The sequence below is a fragment of the Falco rusticolus genome, chromosome 3 (assembly GCF_015220075.1).
Source record: "Falco rusticolus isolate bFalRus1 chromosome 3, bFalRus1.pri, whole genome shotgun sequence".
Taxonomy (NCBI): Eukaryota; Metazoa; Chordata; class Aves; order Falconiformes; family Falconidae; genus Falco; species Falco rusticolus.
Genome location: NC_051189.1, coordinates 90,800,102 through 90,815,975, shown reverse-complemented (window position 1 = coordinate 90,815,975; position 15,874 = coordinate 90,800,102). Strand labels below are relative to the sequence as shown.

General features: G+C 39.3%; 1 protein-coding gene across 2 annotated transcripts in view; it reads right to left on the bottom strand.

The window, feature by feature from the left end:
• Positions 1-15,874, bottom strand: part of GMDS (GDP-mannose 4,6-dehydratase) — a 427,376-nt gene that overhangs the window by 250,192 nt on the left and 161,310 nt on the right. For both annotated transcript variants that reach the window (XM_037380895.1, XM_037380894.1), the window contains exons 5-6: positions 6,985-7,177; positions 6,020-6,124 (exon numbers count right to left, since the gene is read on the bottom strand). In XM_037380895.1, coding sequence (XP_037236792.1) covers positions 6,020-6,124; positions 6,985-7,177 — 298 coding nt within the window. The remainder of the gene's footprint in view (positions 1-6,019; positions 6,125-6,984; positions 7,178-15,874) is intronic.

Below are 15,874 nucleotides of genomic sequence, written 5' to 3'. Positions count from 1 at the left end.
TGTGGCACTGACCTGGTGGACTACCTGGATGCTCAAAGCTAAGGGCATGCAGAAATGTTATTCGGTTCTTACTTCAGAAGTCTGGTACTGCTTTTAAAATGCAAGCTCACAGAGGGAAGCCCACTCATATTATGGCATGATTGCACTGCCTTCATATATCAGTATTGGTTAGTACTAGGAAAGTACAAGTTTAACATTAAGATGATTTACTAGCAGCATAAAAACTAGATAAAAATCTCTCTATGTTGTGATGTGCTCTCATCAGTACTAATTAGTCAGTATTAGGTTCAACATCAGCAGAATTAACTGAATTCACTTATTTTGTAATGCCAGATCTTTTTTAAGGGGAAAACACATGTACTTAGGTGAAACAGCAGAGAGGCATTACCTGGCAATTCTCTACTATTACAGTCAATATTACTGCAAATCCATTTCTACAAGTAGACCCTAATGCCCACATTTATCCCCACTGACGTTTGACTGTGTGTATAGATAAGAAAACACCTGCATGGATCACTTAGCAGGATCAGTCTCACAGCAGGGAGAAAAAGCCAGGAAGAATGCATGTCTTCAGGACAGCGCATGCTTTCTCTGTTGAAACATGCAAGCTAAAAAGCATGAAATGATCTTGGCTGCTCTGTAGCACACAACTGTCTGAGTAACTCCTTTTACATTGGCCATGGTACCTTGACATCAAGTTTTCAATATGCTGGGCAGATGATCCTTGATGACACTAGCCAGTGTGCGTTTTCCTCATCCAGCAAGGTGTCAGCAAGACACGAGTAACACTCTGCTGACTTTTGCTATTCCGATATACTCGTGAGTGGGGAAATTTTGTATTAAATGAAAGAGACATAGCTCTGCACTGAAAATTTTACACACATGTCTTTCACAGGCCTAAACTTACAAAAAGAGCACCAGCAAAAGCCCTTAGTATTTCCACTGGGCTGATCAAGCTACTCTGGCACAGAAAGTGTGTAAGGAGACTAGCAATTAGTCTCCTCAACCAAAGAAATGAGCAAGGGAAATCTGGCAGATGTTGGCTACATGTCTTTATAGGAGATGCAGAAGAGCAGCTGTTACAGGAGGGATTGTAGGGATTTCTTGTGAAAGTTGATAGCAGATGTCACCATCTGCTTCTGCCTTCTCTACGAAACAGAGGCAAAAGGGAGACTTAAAGCTGGTTAAAAAAAAGGTAACACCAAAAAACATAAATGCAAAAGACACCCAAACATATTTACAGTGAGTAGTGGAACCTCTCACCTTCTTCCCCCGGCAAACCTGTGATCCAGATGCACAAAAGAAGTAAAGAACACTCCCCATTCTCTTTAAGTCATGATTTCTTTTCATTTTAATCTTACTACACGTACTTTGACAACATTCAGCCTGCAATCTAACACCTAGCCATTTCCTCCCTGGCTGAAAGAGATCACAGAAATGAGCAGTTGTATCCTTTCCCTCTGGCTATGCAGCAATGGTCTGATGACAACTGCTTTACCAGGGTTGGTAACAGACAAACAAAAATTCCCTACTGAATGGTCTACACAATGATGTCATGTGTGGGGGCAAAGTATTTATTACTTAGGGAAAAAAAACCCCACAACAAAAATGAAACAAAACTACTGCTGTATTGTGTCAAGAAACATGCTTACATGTTTGTACATCTTAGCAGATAACGATCAAATGAGGCAAGCAATGAAGTGGTTAACCAAATCAGAAAGTTATCTCAGACATCCAAAGGCACATCTTGTAAACCTGAGAAAAGTTCTTACATGAAACTGTGGAGAAAAAAAAAGTAAGGGCTTGTCTGGGAAGAAACAAATGATACTGTCAACAAGTAGTTTGCTTTCCCACTCAGAAAGGAAGGCATTAGTGAGATCCAGAGCCCAACAAAAGAACAGGAATCTTTCCAATGCTGTAAAAAAGGCTTGAATCGAGCCTCAGCTTTCCCGAAAACTAAACTTGCTAATAGCCTCACTCTTCCACTGTCAAAACCGTCATCTCACTGAACAGAAATACCTTTCCAATATTGCCGTAGAGCAGACACTTCCACACTGGTAATACTGGGAGCCATGTTCACCTACCACTAGCAACTTGGTAACTTGGTGGTCACCACCTCCCCCATTTGGTATCTCATGATGTCGTTTTGCTTGGTTTTGGGTTTTTTGTTTGTTTGTTTGTTTTGTTTTGGGTGTTTTTGGTTTTTTTAAAGGCATTCTGCAAAAGTTTTTTAGGTTTTCTTTTGTTTGTTCATTTTTGGAAACAGAGGCCACCTTGTAGCGTACTACTTACACTGTAGTGGTACTTCCTACTGTAGACAGCATTTTGCTTTTCAGCTAGTGTCATATTCAGACAATGAATAAGCTTCAAAAATGGAAGATCCCACTCTCCTTTGACATTGCCATAAATCAGGAAACACTTGTAGCTATACCTGGATAAAATTGATGAAAGTAACTGAACAAATCAGCTTTAGCAAGGTATACTGCTAAGACAGGTCTTTTCCCCAAAGCAAGCAAATTATGCTTATCTTACATTACCAGACCATTACTGGAAGTACTATGCCAGACCCTCAGCTTGCATAAATCAACCTGACCCTGTTCACTTTGGTGCAGCTGTGTTGATTTATGTGAGCTGAAAAGCATGTACTGGTCAAAAAGTGACTATTTTGTCTTATAAAACTATAAAAGTGACTAAGAAATGAAAGGCAGCATGTATAATATAAAGAAAAAAAAAGTATTACAGAAAGGCTCAAAGTAGATGTATATTTTAAGATTAGTCTAACATAGCCACTCATTTTACTCGATATGAAAGATTAGATAATATTCTCTGTTGTTCCATACATATGTATCTCTCGAGCGTGGACCCCAGTAATTTAATAATGTTGTACTATTCCCAAATTAAGATGTAAGGCTCAGACAGTGGGTTCTACCAACCTACAATTTATCACTGGTGGTTTTTTTTAAAGTTACTGTGGCTGTCAAAACATGAAACATTAGATTTAAAAGCAAGCCCACACAGCAAACTTAAGTGTTCAGATTTGCAGTATGGTGTCACATCTTCAGAGCTACTCTTGTTACGGTCTTTCTCTTACAGAGCAAGACAGAAGTAGAAAATCAAATGAGCTTCTCAAAGCCAGCACTTCTCTCAAGCTTTGGTAATTTCAGGAAATTGGAAACCTCTCGTATTAGACTTAAGCACCCTTTACCCTTATGAACTCTTTGCAGAGTTCCTTATTGTTATATAGACTACACGAGATTAACTACTGGTGCTCCTTTCTGAGTTAAAACTGGGAAGGCTAAGGAGAAGAACTGGTATTCTGAAATGAGGTGTATATTCCTAAATTCCTTTCTCACAGAAGCAGACCTTGAGATTAGAAAGTTCTCATTTTCACTAGACTTGTGTATCACTCCCCCAGCAGTACAATATCTGAACACTGTACGAAGAGATCACGAAGCAAACCTCTTTACAACTGTCTGTTCAACTTTGCCTCAGTGACCAGCTGCTAAAAGCCACTTGGCAGACAACTGCAATCCATCTTCCTTCACCGTGAGTACTGGTACTTCAAATACAAACACTTCTGTATTCAATCACAGTCCACAACACAGGCTGCCAGGTACCAAAAAAGCATTTTGTTCATCCTAACCATTACCAGTGCAACACACCTCATGGACTCCTGCCTACAAGAAATACTAGGATTTGTCTCTTCACAGTCTTTCCCTATAAATACATTCACTGTAGGAAGCTTGCATTTTCAGAAGTGTGATTAATACTTCAGATATGGGGAAAAAAATGTGCACAGTCTGCCAGGACAGACCATCTCTGTACCTCAGCAAGCGGCACTGCCACAACCTTCTCCTTGCCACTGACTCCCGGGGATTATGTTTCGTGTGAGCAAGATGCACTTAGTGTCACCATCAATGGGATGCTGTATCCAATCAGTTCATTGTAACACTAACCCAACTGGAATAATGGTGTGTCACATTGGAATATAAGGTATTCCCAATCTCTGAAATCAGTAGAACTAAAAAAGAAAAAGCCAATGAAATAAGGCATTTTAAAACTTCCATGTATATTACCATCTCTACATAGGAATCAGAAATGCCAGTTAAATCCTGTTTTTCTCCCAAGGCACTTCTGCAGTCTTCAAAAACATTGGGAAAATGATGATATTAGGAAAAAAACCCTAAGAACTACTTTTCTTCCATTTTCTTCTCTATATAAATTTACAGACTTTCTCCCATAAAAACACTAAGGAAGTGGCACTGGGCTGTGGTTACAGGTGCTTCCATGGTATGTACTCCCACTAAAGCAAACAGAGCCAACCAAAAACATTTCTAAGACAAAGTTCCTGTCGTGGCGTAAGGGGCTTAAAACTGCACCAAACATATACATACAACCAAAAGTACAGCCTGAGACTTCAAAGCACAGACTTGGGTTCTCCACAGGGACAGTAAATGTGTTGAAAAGAGACTTCGGCTTGGAAGCTCCATTGCAGCAGTGTCAAGCTGGAACAAATGTTCAGAGGGATCAAAATACCAACGAGTACCGAAGTTTTCCTCCTTCAAAACGGCACAAGCTTATAGAGAAGCAGCAGAAATAGTAAATGTGTTCCTGTAATTTCCATCTCATCTAGTAGCTCCCTCAAGTTAATATTTAGTATTGCGTATTCCCTCATTCTTTGTGTTGGTCCGAATGTTTTAATTACATAAGGATAACTCAGAGCAATTTGGGCATCAGTTTACAGCGCACTGAGAATAAATGACAGTGAACTGTTTAGAAGAAAGCAAAGTATTAGGGCTTCTAAATGAAACAATCAGTGGATTTTATTCTCTTTTAATTTTGAACTTGTACTGTCAACTGCTCCAGTGAGGTGATGCAACAACTTCTACCACCAGTATTTGATTCACCCTTACCGTAAATGCTGTCTACCCAGTGTATTAAAAGCTGCCTGCCCAGTGTACTATGAGGTTTCACAGCTGTGGCTCCCAAAGACTTAAATCAGTATTTAAATCGTATTGACACCAACTAGTTCTTTTTGTTGTTTTTTTTTAAGCAGAGTTGCAATTATGGTCTATTTTATATTTGTAAGTATGACTAAAATTACTATATTTTTTGTGCCAGGCTATAATTTATATAATTGCATTCCTGTAAAATTTGAATTTATTTTTCACTTAGAAACAGACCACAATAAAAGGCTTCTGCACTGAGAATCCAGTTTTCTGTGTTAATTTAAAGTTTAATTTTATAGTGTTTGGTACAGTCATAGTACTTTAAGGGCAGAGGAAAACTGTCACTGTATGAGACTTTTAATCAGCCACGGACTCTTACTCAAACTAAATACCAGTATTAATTGTTCATAAAGTACTGCAAGAGGAAAAGGGATGATTAAGTGGAGTTTAAGCTGCATTGTTATTAAGGATTAAACAGAAAGGCATTTTAAAGCCATGTGTTAAAAGCTGTCTTGTCAGAAGGTATGGGCCATAATCCACAGATTTTTCAAAATATACCAGGCTGTACTCATTAGTCTTATGAATTTAGAGGGTCTGTTATTTCTGCCTCTTAATTTGACATCTATATGCAAATAAAAATCTTCAGTACAAGTCACACCTAAAATTGCATGTTATGCAGTTGCCCATCTAAAATGTTTAGAAAACTTGCCTTTTACTGTGTCCTGTTAATATTTTAGCCTTAATTTATTGTCAAGAGTGAAAGAAAATTCAGGGATGTTACGAGGTCATTGCAGTCTCTAGAGAGCACTGGTACACAAAATCAGATACGCAAGCTTCCCTCCAGGCTCAGAGGGCTACAAAATGGAATATGATGCTTGAAAGGGAAAGCTGCTGCTCTGCAGGCTTGGGGACAGCCAGGAGGACTGCAAGAAACCCTGTGAGTGGCTACGAGTCACGACACCCTCCCTACAGAATTCTGGCAAGTTTAAATGAAACCTGTGGATGCATTGTTTCATTTTTCCGGTCAGATGTATGCCAAGTTGGGAACGGTTTCACGCGGATTTTCTAACCTCTCCTGGGGCTTTCGTGATTGAAGAGGATGCCGTTGACAGCAAAGAGATTGTAGGCCTCTCTGAAGTTCACCACAATCCAGTAGGCATACAGTTTTGCTGCCCCTGCAAAAAATAATTTTAAAGCGTTACGTATATCCGCTCTGCTTGTACACAGCTCAGACAGATGCACATACACAACTCTCTCACATGCAGGGAGAAGTCCGCATTTCAACAGTGGAGTGCATTAGAATTTGATTCATTCCCTGTATGTGTCACACTTCATATGGGAAAAAAACATCCAGCTCAATAAACAGCAGTGGAATGGGAAAACATTCCTCCTCTGTGCAGCTTCTGAACTGCCCAGGAAGTGTTAGGGCACTTTCTCACTTGTTTTCTTATGCACACTCAGCGTAGCACTTTTTCTTTTATAATATAATTAACACAGCCAGAGTGTGTGAAATGTGCCACTGTGGTGACCCCTGCTAATAAAAAAAAAATTACTTTGGAGGAATAGAAGTGAAAATCTGGTGCCTTAACACTTAAATTGATTTGAAACCTTATCACCAAATTCCTCCATGCACATTGCTTTAATAAGTGTTTCAAATTTCATGCGAGTTCATGAAGGAAGAAGTGAACTCCCGGGAGTTTTTCATTTAGGCAACAAAAAATATGAAACCTTATCACTTCAGTGGTATCTCACAACCCTTTGTGAAGGAAAAGTCACCCTTCCCCCCTCTCTACAAGAGTTCTCTACCTCTGAGCTGAATGAACACGGTCTTGTGAAGTGAGATGCTAATTTCCAACCCCCAGGCAATGGCAGCAAATACTTTTTATAGAGTAATTCATAAAGGTATGCCTCTCGACATGTCTAGTCACTTTAGCTCTATCGTCATTCTAATCTCACGCCCAAATGACTTCAGCCCTGAGACATGAGTGGGGAGAACAGACAGACAGACACCGCACACACCACCAACGATCCTCACCGTAAGGCGATCTCGGGTAAAAAGGGGTGGTCTCCTTTTGTGGGATTTCTTGCACTTTTCCAAAAAGTTCACTGGTGGAGGCTTGGTAGAACTTCACAGAGTTGATAAGGCCACAGGTCTTAATAGCATCTAAGAGCCGTAAAGTGCCAACCCCATCAACATCAGCAGTATATTCTGCTAGGTCGAAAGAAATCTTAGGGAGAGAAAGAAATAAAAACCACAATGATTTTACTAGGGGAACCAGCACATGCTGTGATCATGTACAACCAAAGTAATACACCACTTATCACAGACCATCTAGACACTTTTGGACAGAGTAGATGCTCAGTTTACAAAAGTGCCCTCAAAGGATTTCTAAGAATAAACAAGTAGCTCCATAAATAGCAGAACCAAAAGACTGGTGTTCCCTGATCTCCCTCTCAGGATTACTTTCCCATGTGAAGTAAGGGGTAAGCCTCCCCACAGTGGGAGCAGTATCAGGCGCTCTCTCATCTCCATAGCTGCCAATTTTCACAATATTCACTTGGGCTTAATATCTTTGACACACTTGAATGTGGTTAAAATTGTCCGATATACATATATATATATATTTAAAATATTAGGTTATACAGACAGCATGACAGCATAAATAAACATTAAAAAAAATAAATCAACCAGAAACTTTAAACGAGGTCCAAAGTTTTGCAATTTAACGACACATCAAAATGGAGACAAATAGATATATCTGCTATCAAATGCACTCCCAACCCCACCTGATGAAGGTGTACAAGAGCTGTGGCTTCTGCACAGAGGTTAGGGGGATGCTGAAGTGGGAGATCAAAGGGTGGAGGTATCCAAAAGAAACCTGACATATCCTTCAAAGTAAGATAATAAACACGTGCACATTGCTGGACCAAGGCTCCTCTTTCTCTACCTGCTCCAGTAGTTCCCAGTTATCTTTATGATGAGCTTGATTGTGGCACACGCCATGTGACAGTGCTTCAGTCTAGGCTTTCAGAGTGTTTCAAAAATACATTAATTCTGTTCCTCGCAGTTACAGAACTAAAATAAAACCCTGAAAAAGTAAGCTGAAGGTAAAAGATGTGTTGTGACCACTCCAGTCTGCAGGCAGGAGGAAGAACACTCAGAAGGGAGCTCCCTCTGCTTGCTTGGTGGGTACAGGCTGGTTGGTTGGATGTACTGACAGAGCTCCTGGACTCTGAAGAATTTTCACCCACAGCACCCACAGAGGCACGTTCCCCCTCTTTTCTACATCTTCTCTCCAACCCAGGGATTTTGCTCATGCCAGTTTTTGAAGAAGTGCTCCCTGTTTATACTTGCCAATGTTATAAAAAAGTAAAGGGGAACGGACCTTTAGGGCAATCTCCTCAACTGCCCTGACCCAAGGAAGAATTACTGTGCCTATGTCCCCTCTGGCTGATGACTGACTGTCAGGAACGAGCTCTAGAGTGATGGCAATGCTACAGTCTCTGTATATGATCTAGGCTAGAGGTTAGTAAGAAACTACCAAAGTCAGATAGCACAGATCTATGATCCCCCCTCCATTAGTCTTCAGTGACAGGGTAACTAGTAATGGAATACTAGTGATTGACCATAGCTGGACAAGCCGAGCTATCTCAGTGAAATCAGTGCGAAACTTGTCACTTACCAGGTATTTTTTCAGGCTCTTTACAGATTCAGCCAGCCAGCCCTGTATTCATTTCTCCCGTTAAGCCACTTTCCTTCACTATGCAGTAATCACTAGAGGTTTAAGGCTTATTTACCCAGCAGATGAAATAAAAATAATTAGATTAATTTGAATTTGCACTTATGGTTAATTTAATACAAGTATGAAATAATCTAGATTGTGTTGCTGTGCTCCAAAATAAAAAAGTTCTCACACAGTTTTGATCTGAATAGCCAACGGTATGAACAAAAACAAACTTTATTTTTACTTTTTCTTAAAAAAAAAAAAAAAGACACCTGATATTTTGGCTTGTTAACCTGGTATGACCCAGCTGAAATTGAGCACTGATCCACTGAGAAGTGCTGAGCATTTTTTGTTTTAATCCATTTGGCACAAAGATGACAGCCACTTAAGGTCTCTCAGCTTTGTTGTCAGAGTAACTCCTGGGAAAACATCTTGATGAATAGTTGATATAGTCAATAATGCACTAATGAACATAAATTAGTATATTTACTGTATGGTTAGCACCTTCACATATTCACAGTAACATCCCAGTTGTCTAACTAAAGGCAAAACATTACTTGTAGCAGAACTAGGAATTTACCTGTATTAAGGTATTGCTTCCAACAAATAACCTGCTAAAAACACCACCCCAAAACGTAAATCTTTGCTTATATATTCTACTACAAAGTAAATTGCACATGTAACTGAGGTGGTCTTAAATCAGAGCTCCCAGATTATAAAACTTCTTAACTGGAGCGAGCAATGAGTCTGTGGCAGCAGCACTGGGAACTGCTCTCCCTGGCTGATGCAGAGACCAGTTTCACGAGAGATGGTTTTCCCTGTTGCCTTATGAATGACCTCAGTCTTCACCTAGAAAAATCACTCCCTGGGGTGTGAGGTAATTGTGCCTCCACGCTGGCCGGCTCTGAGTGTCCCCAAGTAGAAACTGCCAGCTTTGTGCCTGTTCGGTGTTTTGTAATGTGGACTATTGTTCACTGGGGACAGGGCTCAGACCACTAAACACATTTCATTTTGGAGTGCAGGTTAGACTAGAATGGCATTCATGAAAATAAAAAATGCTTTTATCCACTAAAACCTCCAACACCAAAAACGCTGGACTGTTAAGACACTCTGTGCAGTATAGGAGCAGTAACATGGCAAATATAGATAAATGCACACTAGTTTTTAATTTGATATTAATTCAAAGTTAACAATGTAGAAGAATTTTGTAAAATACTGGATTGATTAAGTAGTTATAAATCAAGCAGGGCAGAGCAGGAAAAGGTGCTGAGTTATCCATTGCCACATTATTTCCCTCTCCTTATATATGTTATTTTATGCAAGATCAGCAGTAAGACTGGAGTAAAAATAATAAAATAATGCAGGGACCTCATTAAGAGGGACGTGCAAGAGAGAATTGACATGCATGCACAACACACAAAAAAAAGACCAGGGTCGGAGTTATAGAAACTTCATATGGAATCAGATTCAATAGATGTTACTCGTAGAAATAATCTTCACTGGTGCACTGAGCTCAGTGGGACCATCAGAGAATAAAAACTCCATGGAAATGATGGCAAAGGCATTTGTATGAAAGCTAAGAACGAGTTACACTTTCTGAAAGATTAAATGTTTATCCAGTGGAAAAAAAAGCTTAGGTAATACCTAAAGATGAAAGTTTTTAAACAGCCTGATTTATGACAACTATCTTAAGTGCCTGAATCAGGAAACTCATCTCCCTGTATAGTAAAGTACACTGTAACGACAGTGGTGAGTCAGAGCAGAAAGCCTGATAGAGATGGTCTTGATTATGCTTTGGAGAAACTATATACATACAAGGTTTTTTTTAATTTAGCTACCTAAGACAGATAGATACTCCATTCTAACCTCAAAAATCCAAAACTATCAGCTACTGTCAACTGCGTAAAGTAAGCCATGCAACTGACAGCTTTTTCTGAAGACAAAACCAGGAGTTTTTGTAACAACTGGAGTAGGGAAGACTTTGCTTGGCAGGACCTTTAAGCCTGAAAGTTTTCTGAAAAGTTATTGAAGGCATGGATCCAGTACTTCTTTACCCTCTTTGGGCAGACTTTGTGACAAAGCGAGAGCAGGACATACCAACAAAACAGAAATTGTCTACATGGAACGTGTTAGTCTGAGTGACCTTGGTGCACCCTTCCCATGTACAATGGGGACATCATGCTTCTGCAGTTGTCATCATTAATCTGTGCAGATACTGTGAATGTATACGCTTAAGATGTGTCTATTTATTCCATTCAATAGATAGCGGTTAACAGTGTGTCACTCATCAGATGTAGATAGAAGAATAGAGATACTTAATCCTTGGTCAAAAGTACTTCAGTTCCAGGTTTTCAGGTCCTGAACACTTTGCAGAATTGCCTTAAAGAATACTAAAAAGCAGACAGACCCCTTATGTACATAGGACTTCTACATATTGAGTATCTTCATTGCTGGACTCATCCCTGATACAGCGCTAGTACATTTCAAACACATTCTTCGACAAGTAAAAATTTCAATAGCAAGGCTTACCCATAGGATGATAAATTTTTCTTGAGAAAAATATGATTTAATTAGTTATAACATTCCTGGAATCACAGGACACAACACAAATACATTGAACCACATTATGCCTCCTCTTTCACGTGGCTCCAAGAATTACAGTGAGTTTTGTGAACTGGTTTCTACCTTTTGAATGTGAACTCTTGGTCCGTCCCCCCCGTCATTTCTTTCTTTCTTTATAATTGCCAGATTCAATCTTTACCAGAGATTTGAATTTAATAGAGCAATGTTTTAAATATGATGTTTCCCAACTGATCATTCAAAACCAAGCTTAGCAAGGTCTTTTACAAGATTTAAAAGCTTACTAAAAACTATCTAAATGAAAACATATGGGTATTACCCTCCACAAGAACACATTCCTATCATGTCTATGAGTACTATATACGAGACTGCAGACTTACTACTTGCTTTTGACCAATGCATTGTCGACAGTGGCGATATTCTGAAAATAAGTATCAATTTAGCACACAGAGGTTTGAGATATTTCATCTCTGTTTTGTCATTTGGAACAATCCAACAGATGAGCTGCAATCATATTAACTAATTAGCTTTCAACCAAAAAATAGCATGTGCTAGCAGAATATAGTTCAATGCCCTACCTAAGAAATATAAATAATGATTTGAAATTTCATTTCCTCCTTACAGCCTTCTCAATTTCAGAAGATGGGATTTCTGGAAGGCTGGTGTTATAAGAGGGAAGCTTATGTGAAGCCCCAGGAGGAAATAGGATAATATAAATGTAAATTATTATTCTTTCACTGTAAAAACAAAGGTGGCTAACCTAACTATAGCATTAAAATAATCAGCCTTGCTCTCTCGAAAAAAGCCTACAGTAGATTCTTTAGATTTATCAGAGTAAAAGATATGTATTAGATCTCTTTAAGCATTGAGAAAGGCTTACACCTGAAAAGTAAATCACAAAGAAGAAAAACTGCTCAGAAACACTTCAAGTCTCACAAGTTTCACAGCGGTTACTTTTTTGTATTCTTTAAAATCAATTCTGTTTGCTTTGAATATTCAGTGTGCCTTCCACTGCCAATAAAAACCACTGGGATCACTTATATCATCTCAGTAAATAAACTGCTCAACCCCTAGGAACAGGCACGTAAAGCATAACATTCCAGTTGCTAAATCTAATACAGACTATGGGCCAAACATTCCTATAAAGTCCTAACACATTGAAAAAAAAAATCCTAGGGATATTAGGAAGTCTCAAGAATCTGGAGGGAGCTGGGCAGTGTCAAGGTGATGGGGAAAAACCTATATATCTACAAAAATGTCAGGTAACCTTCTAGGAGAATATGGCAATTCTGCTTCCTCCCAACCCCATAACTCATAATGAATGCTTAACTCATTGTCCTCTCACCCAATAAAAGAAGTAGTCAAAAGGCAGCAAAATCCCACAAATAATGATATATTTTTTGTTATGTAGAAAATTAATCAATTAAATAGTTCTGAACTTACTATTAACCTACACTGTTGATATCTTAAAGCCCTATTCAACTTCTTAGCTAAATAGAAATTGACTGAAAAGCAGTGACTGAAAATCTGGATAAAAGGAACACAACTTTTGTGGACTTACCTTCTTTCCTATTCCTTTCCCTGTTCTTTCATTAATAAGACAGAAAAAAATAAAGTGATCAGTAAGAATGAGAGCAATTTGACACCTGATTATAAGCAGAAAATTAGCAGCAAAAAGTTTTTTAAGCGGAAGCAGAAGTCAACATTTTTTCCTAAAATTCATGTTAACTCAAGTCATTCAAAATATTGCTGCAGCGAAAGAGCTTGGATAACTTGGATTTTCAAGCTTCTTATGATGCAAAGGAATAAGCAGTGCAGCTGATAAAAGATGTGCTTCTCTGTCAGTGCTTACGCTGAGGTCCCAGTGGCTGAGTCCCACTGCAGCTCTGTCACACTACGGGCTGCAGGACGGGGGACCTCAGAGAGCCTTCCTGAAGTGGCTAGAAGTTTGGGTTTGAAATCAGTGGGCCAACATTTTACTTCCACCTCTAAGTGTGAAGACCCAAATCAAAGTGCAAAAATAAGCTATTTGCTGTTTAGGGATCTTAAATGATCCTTCATGGTCTTCATGTTTTGTAACCTGCCATAAACCACAACAGACTCTGCTTTTACGGACCAGCTGAGTCCAATACAAGTATCCCCAGAGTGGTCTCCACCACACACAAAAAGGGAAGCCTGAATGTAAACCTGTTCATTGCCTGAGACACACACACACGCCTTTGTGCCCACAGAAGGAGCACAAATGTGGGGTGAAGAAGAGTTGAGTTCATTCATGGCTCCCCACCACTCACTTCTCCAAGTGCATTGAGATCTGGGAAATGTGTATGAGGAAAAAAGGGGTGGGATGAAGCAGAAGCCTCACCACAAAAGTGTACTTTCAAGTCTGAAAAAATTACTGAGGATAACAGCAGCAGCAAAACTATGCATCACCTTTCACCACATCCCCAAGGATCAGGCACTGCAGAATCCAAAAGCAGCTGTTACCTTTCAGCTCCACAAGCGCTAAAAAATTCATGAACAGCTAAGCTATACTGCTATTGCCCACACGAGATACAAGAGTGCTGCTAGACTTGCTGAAGTCCCCAGCCATCTTGCAGTTGAAATACCCTGCAACAGAGTCTTCCCTAAGGGGCAGCAACTTTCTTTGTGGAGCTGAGATACTCAAGGATTAGGGGCAAGAGGTCCCCTAACATACTCCACAGTGTATGTTCATATAGCAGCTTCTCATGGTTTGGCTTGGGTAAGCTTTCCTTACAACTCTCTCTCCTCTTGATTAATGCCAAGTTCTTGATGCAAATTTTCTGACATAATCTTTACAGAGAAATAGCTTGGCATTATTAAAACAGGTTTCCTTTTCCCCTCTTATGAGTAAAAACTACTGCTTGCTTTTTGTTGGGGGAAAAAGAGAAAGGAAATCAACCCAAAAGCAGAGAATAAGCGTGGAGAAATACTCCCTGGGTGGTTAAAGTTTTATATTTATAAGACTAGTAAGGGTTGATAGTTGGATTAGTTAGTTAGTTTCTTTAAAAAGTGACTCCTCCCTGGCAAACTGCAGGTGTGGTTGTAAATCCAGCTCACGAGGTCATCATGTTCACCCTTGCCTCTAAAACAGCCCATGAGTATATGCCTGACCAGTTAAGAAATACAGAACCACCAGTTGCCTGTTATTTTCAAAATGCTGATGCCACAACCCTTAACTTGGAATATCCATTCTCCATTTTAATTTTAAAAAGTCTCCTACATCCTGTACAGTTTTCTTGGCCACTGATTAGTGATTGAAAGGTGTGTTTTGGAACAGATCTCCAAACAGAGGTTATTTGTAAATTGTTTATTCTTCTGCTTATTGACTAGCTAATATAGTGGATTAAGAGAATTTAAGAAACCGGATTAAAAGAGAGTTGCCCAGCGACAGGTCAAAAGGCAACAGACACAAGTTGAAACATGAAAAATTACAATTAGGTATTAGGAAAAAGAGTTCACAGCATGGGTAGTCTGCACAGAACCTGTTTCAGTGCTAGAGGCTGTGGCATCTCCACCCTTGGAGATACTCAAAACTCAATCAGACATAGCCCTGAGTCACCTGCTGTAAACTGCCCCTGCTTTATGGAAAGAGCTGGTCCAGATGTCATTCGGAGGTTGCTCCCTAAATTATTGCACAATTTTAAGATGACAGGGAGATGGGATTACAGCAGCGAGTTTTGGTGTTCAGACACGTAGCACCATCCAATGAGTAGAAAGTGGATGTACAGTGTGCAAGAATAAAACCTGGTCTTGTAGAAAACCAGCGATTTCTGCTGGGGGAGTAGAGAGTTGTTCACAGCAACTTTCAGAGGCACATGGTCCAACTTGCTATTCATCACGTCTCCTCCACAGAAGAGCTTCAGATAGAGGAATGCACAGATCTGATAGTTAAAAAAATATACCAAAGTGGAGGAGGAGGAGGAGGGATATCACAGAACATGAGATTCAGTATGGCCATAAACCTTTGTCACAAAAATGTAACCTCCCCATTAGTTTTGCTTATCTTCTTATCCATTTGTTATTAATTTGATGGAACTAAGGAGTTGTCAGGGTTATGTGATGCAAGGGATTTATCTTGCAGAACAATCTCCAACCCACTATTCAAAGTCTTTAGTTTCAAATTACAGAGATTAGCAAAGAAGCTTTTAAAAAAGAAGCACTGATTCTTTGCTCCTTTTCAGCATGATTTTGTTCAGGGATAGTTTGAACAATATACATGTTGACTCAAGTTTTTAAGTACATGGCACATGCAGCAAAGTCAGGATGGGTTTCGATGATTCAAATTGTGTAGCTTCAATGGCTAGTGACACTGTAATACCATAAAAGCTTTTTTACATACTGAAGTCCAGCTGTGCCAGAAGCTTTAAATGCTATTTAGTAGAAAGACAAAAAGGGGCAACTTGCAGAGTCACTAGAGAACATTCAAAGGGAGATGTAAAAAGATAGCCAATTCATTTCGCTTTATATATACCAGGGGAATAGAGAACTATGACTAAAATGCATGCAGGGAATGCAGTCACTTTGAAAGAAACAGCACCATTTTTACTCACTTTCACATATAAAGACATTAATTTAAAACATACAGGTTATTTAAAATTA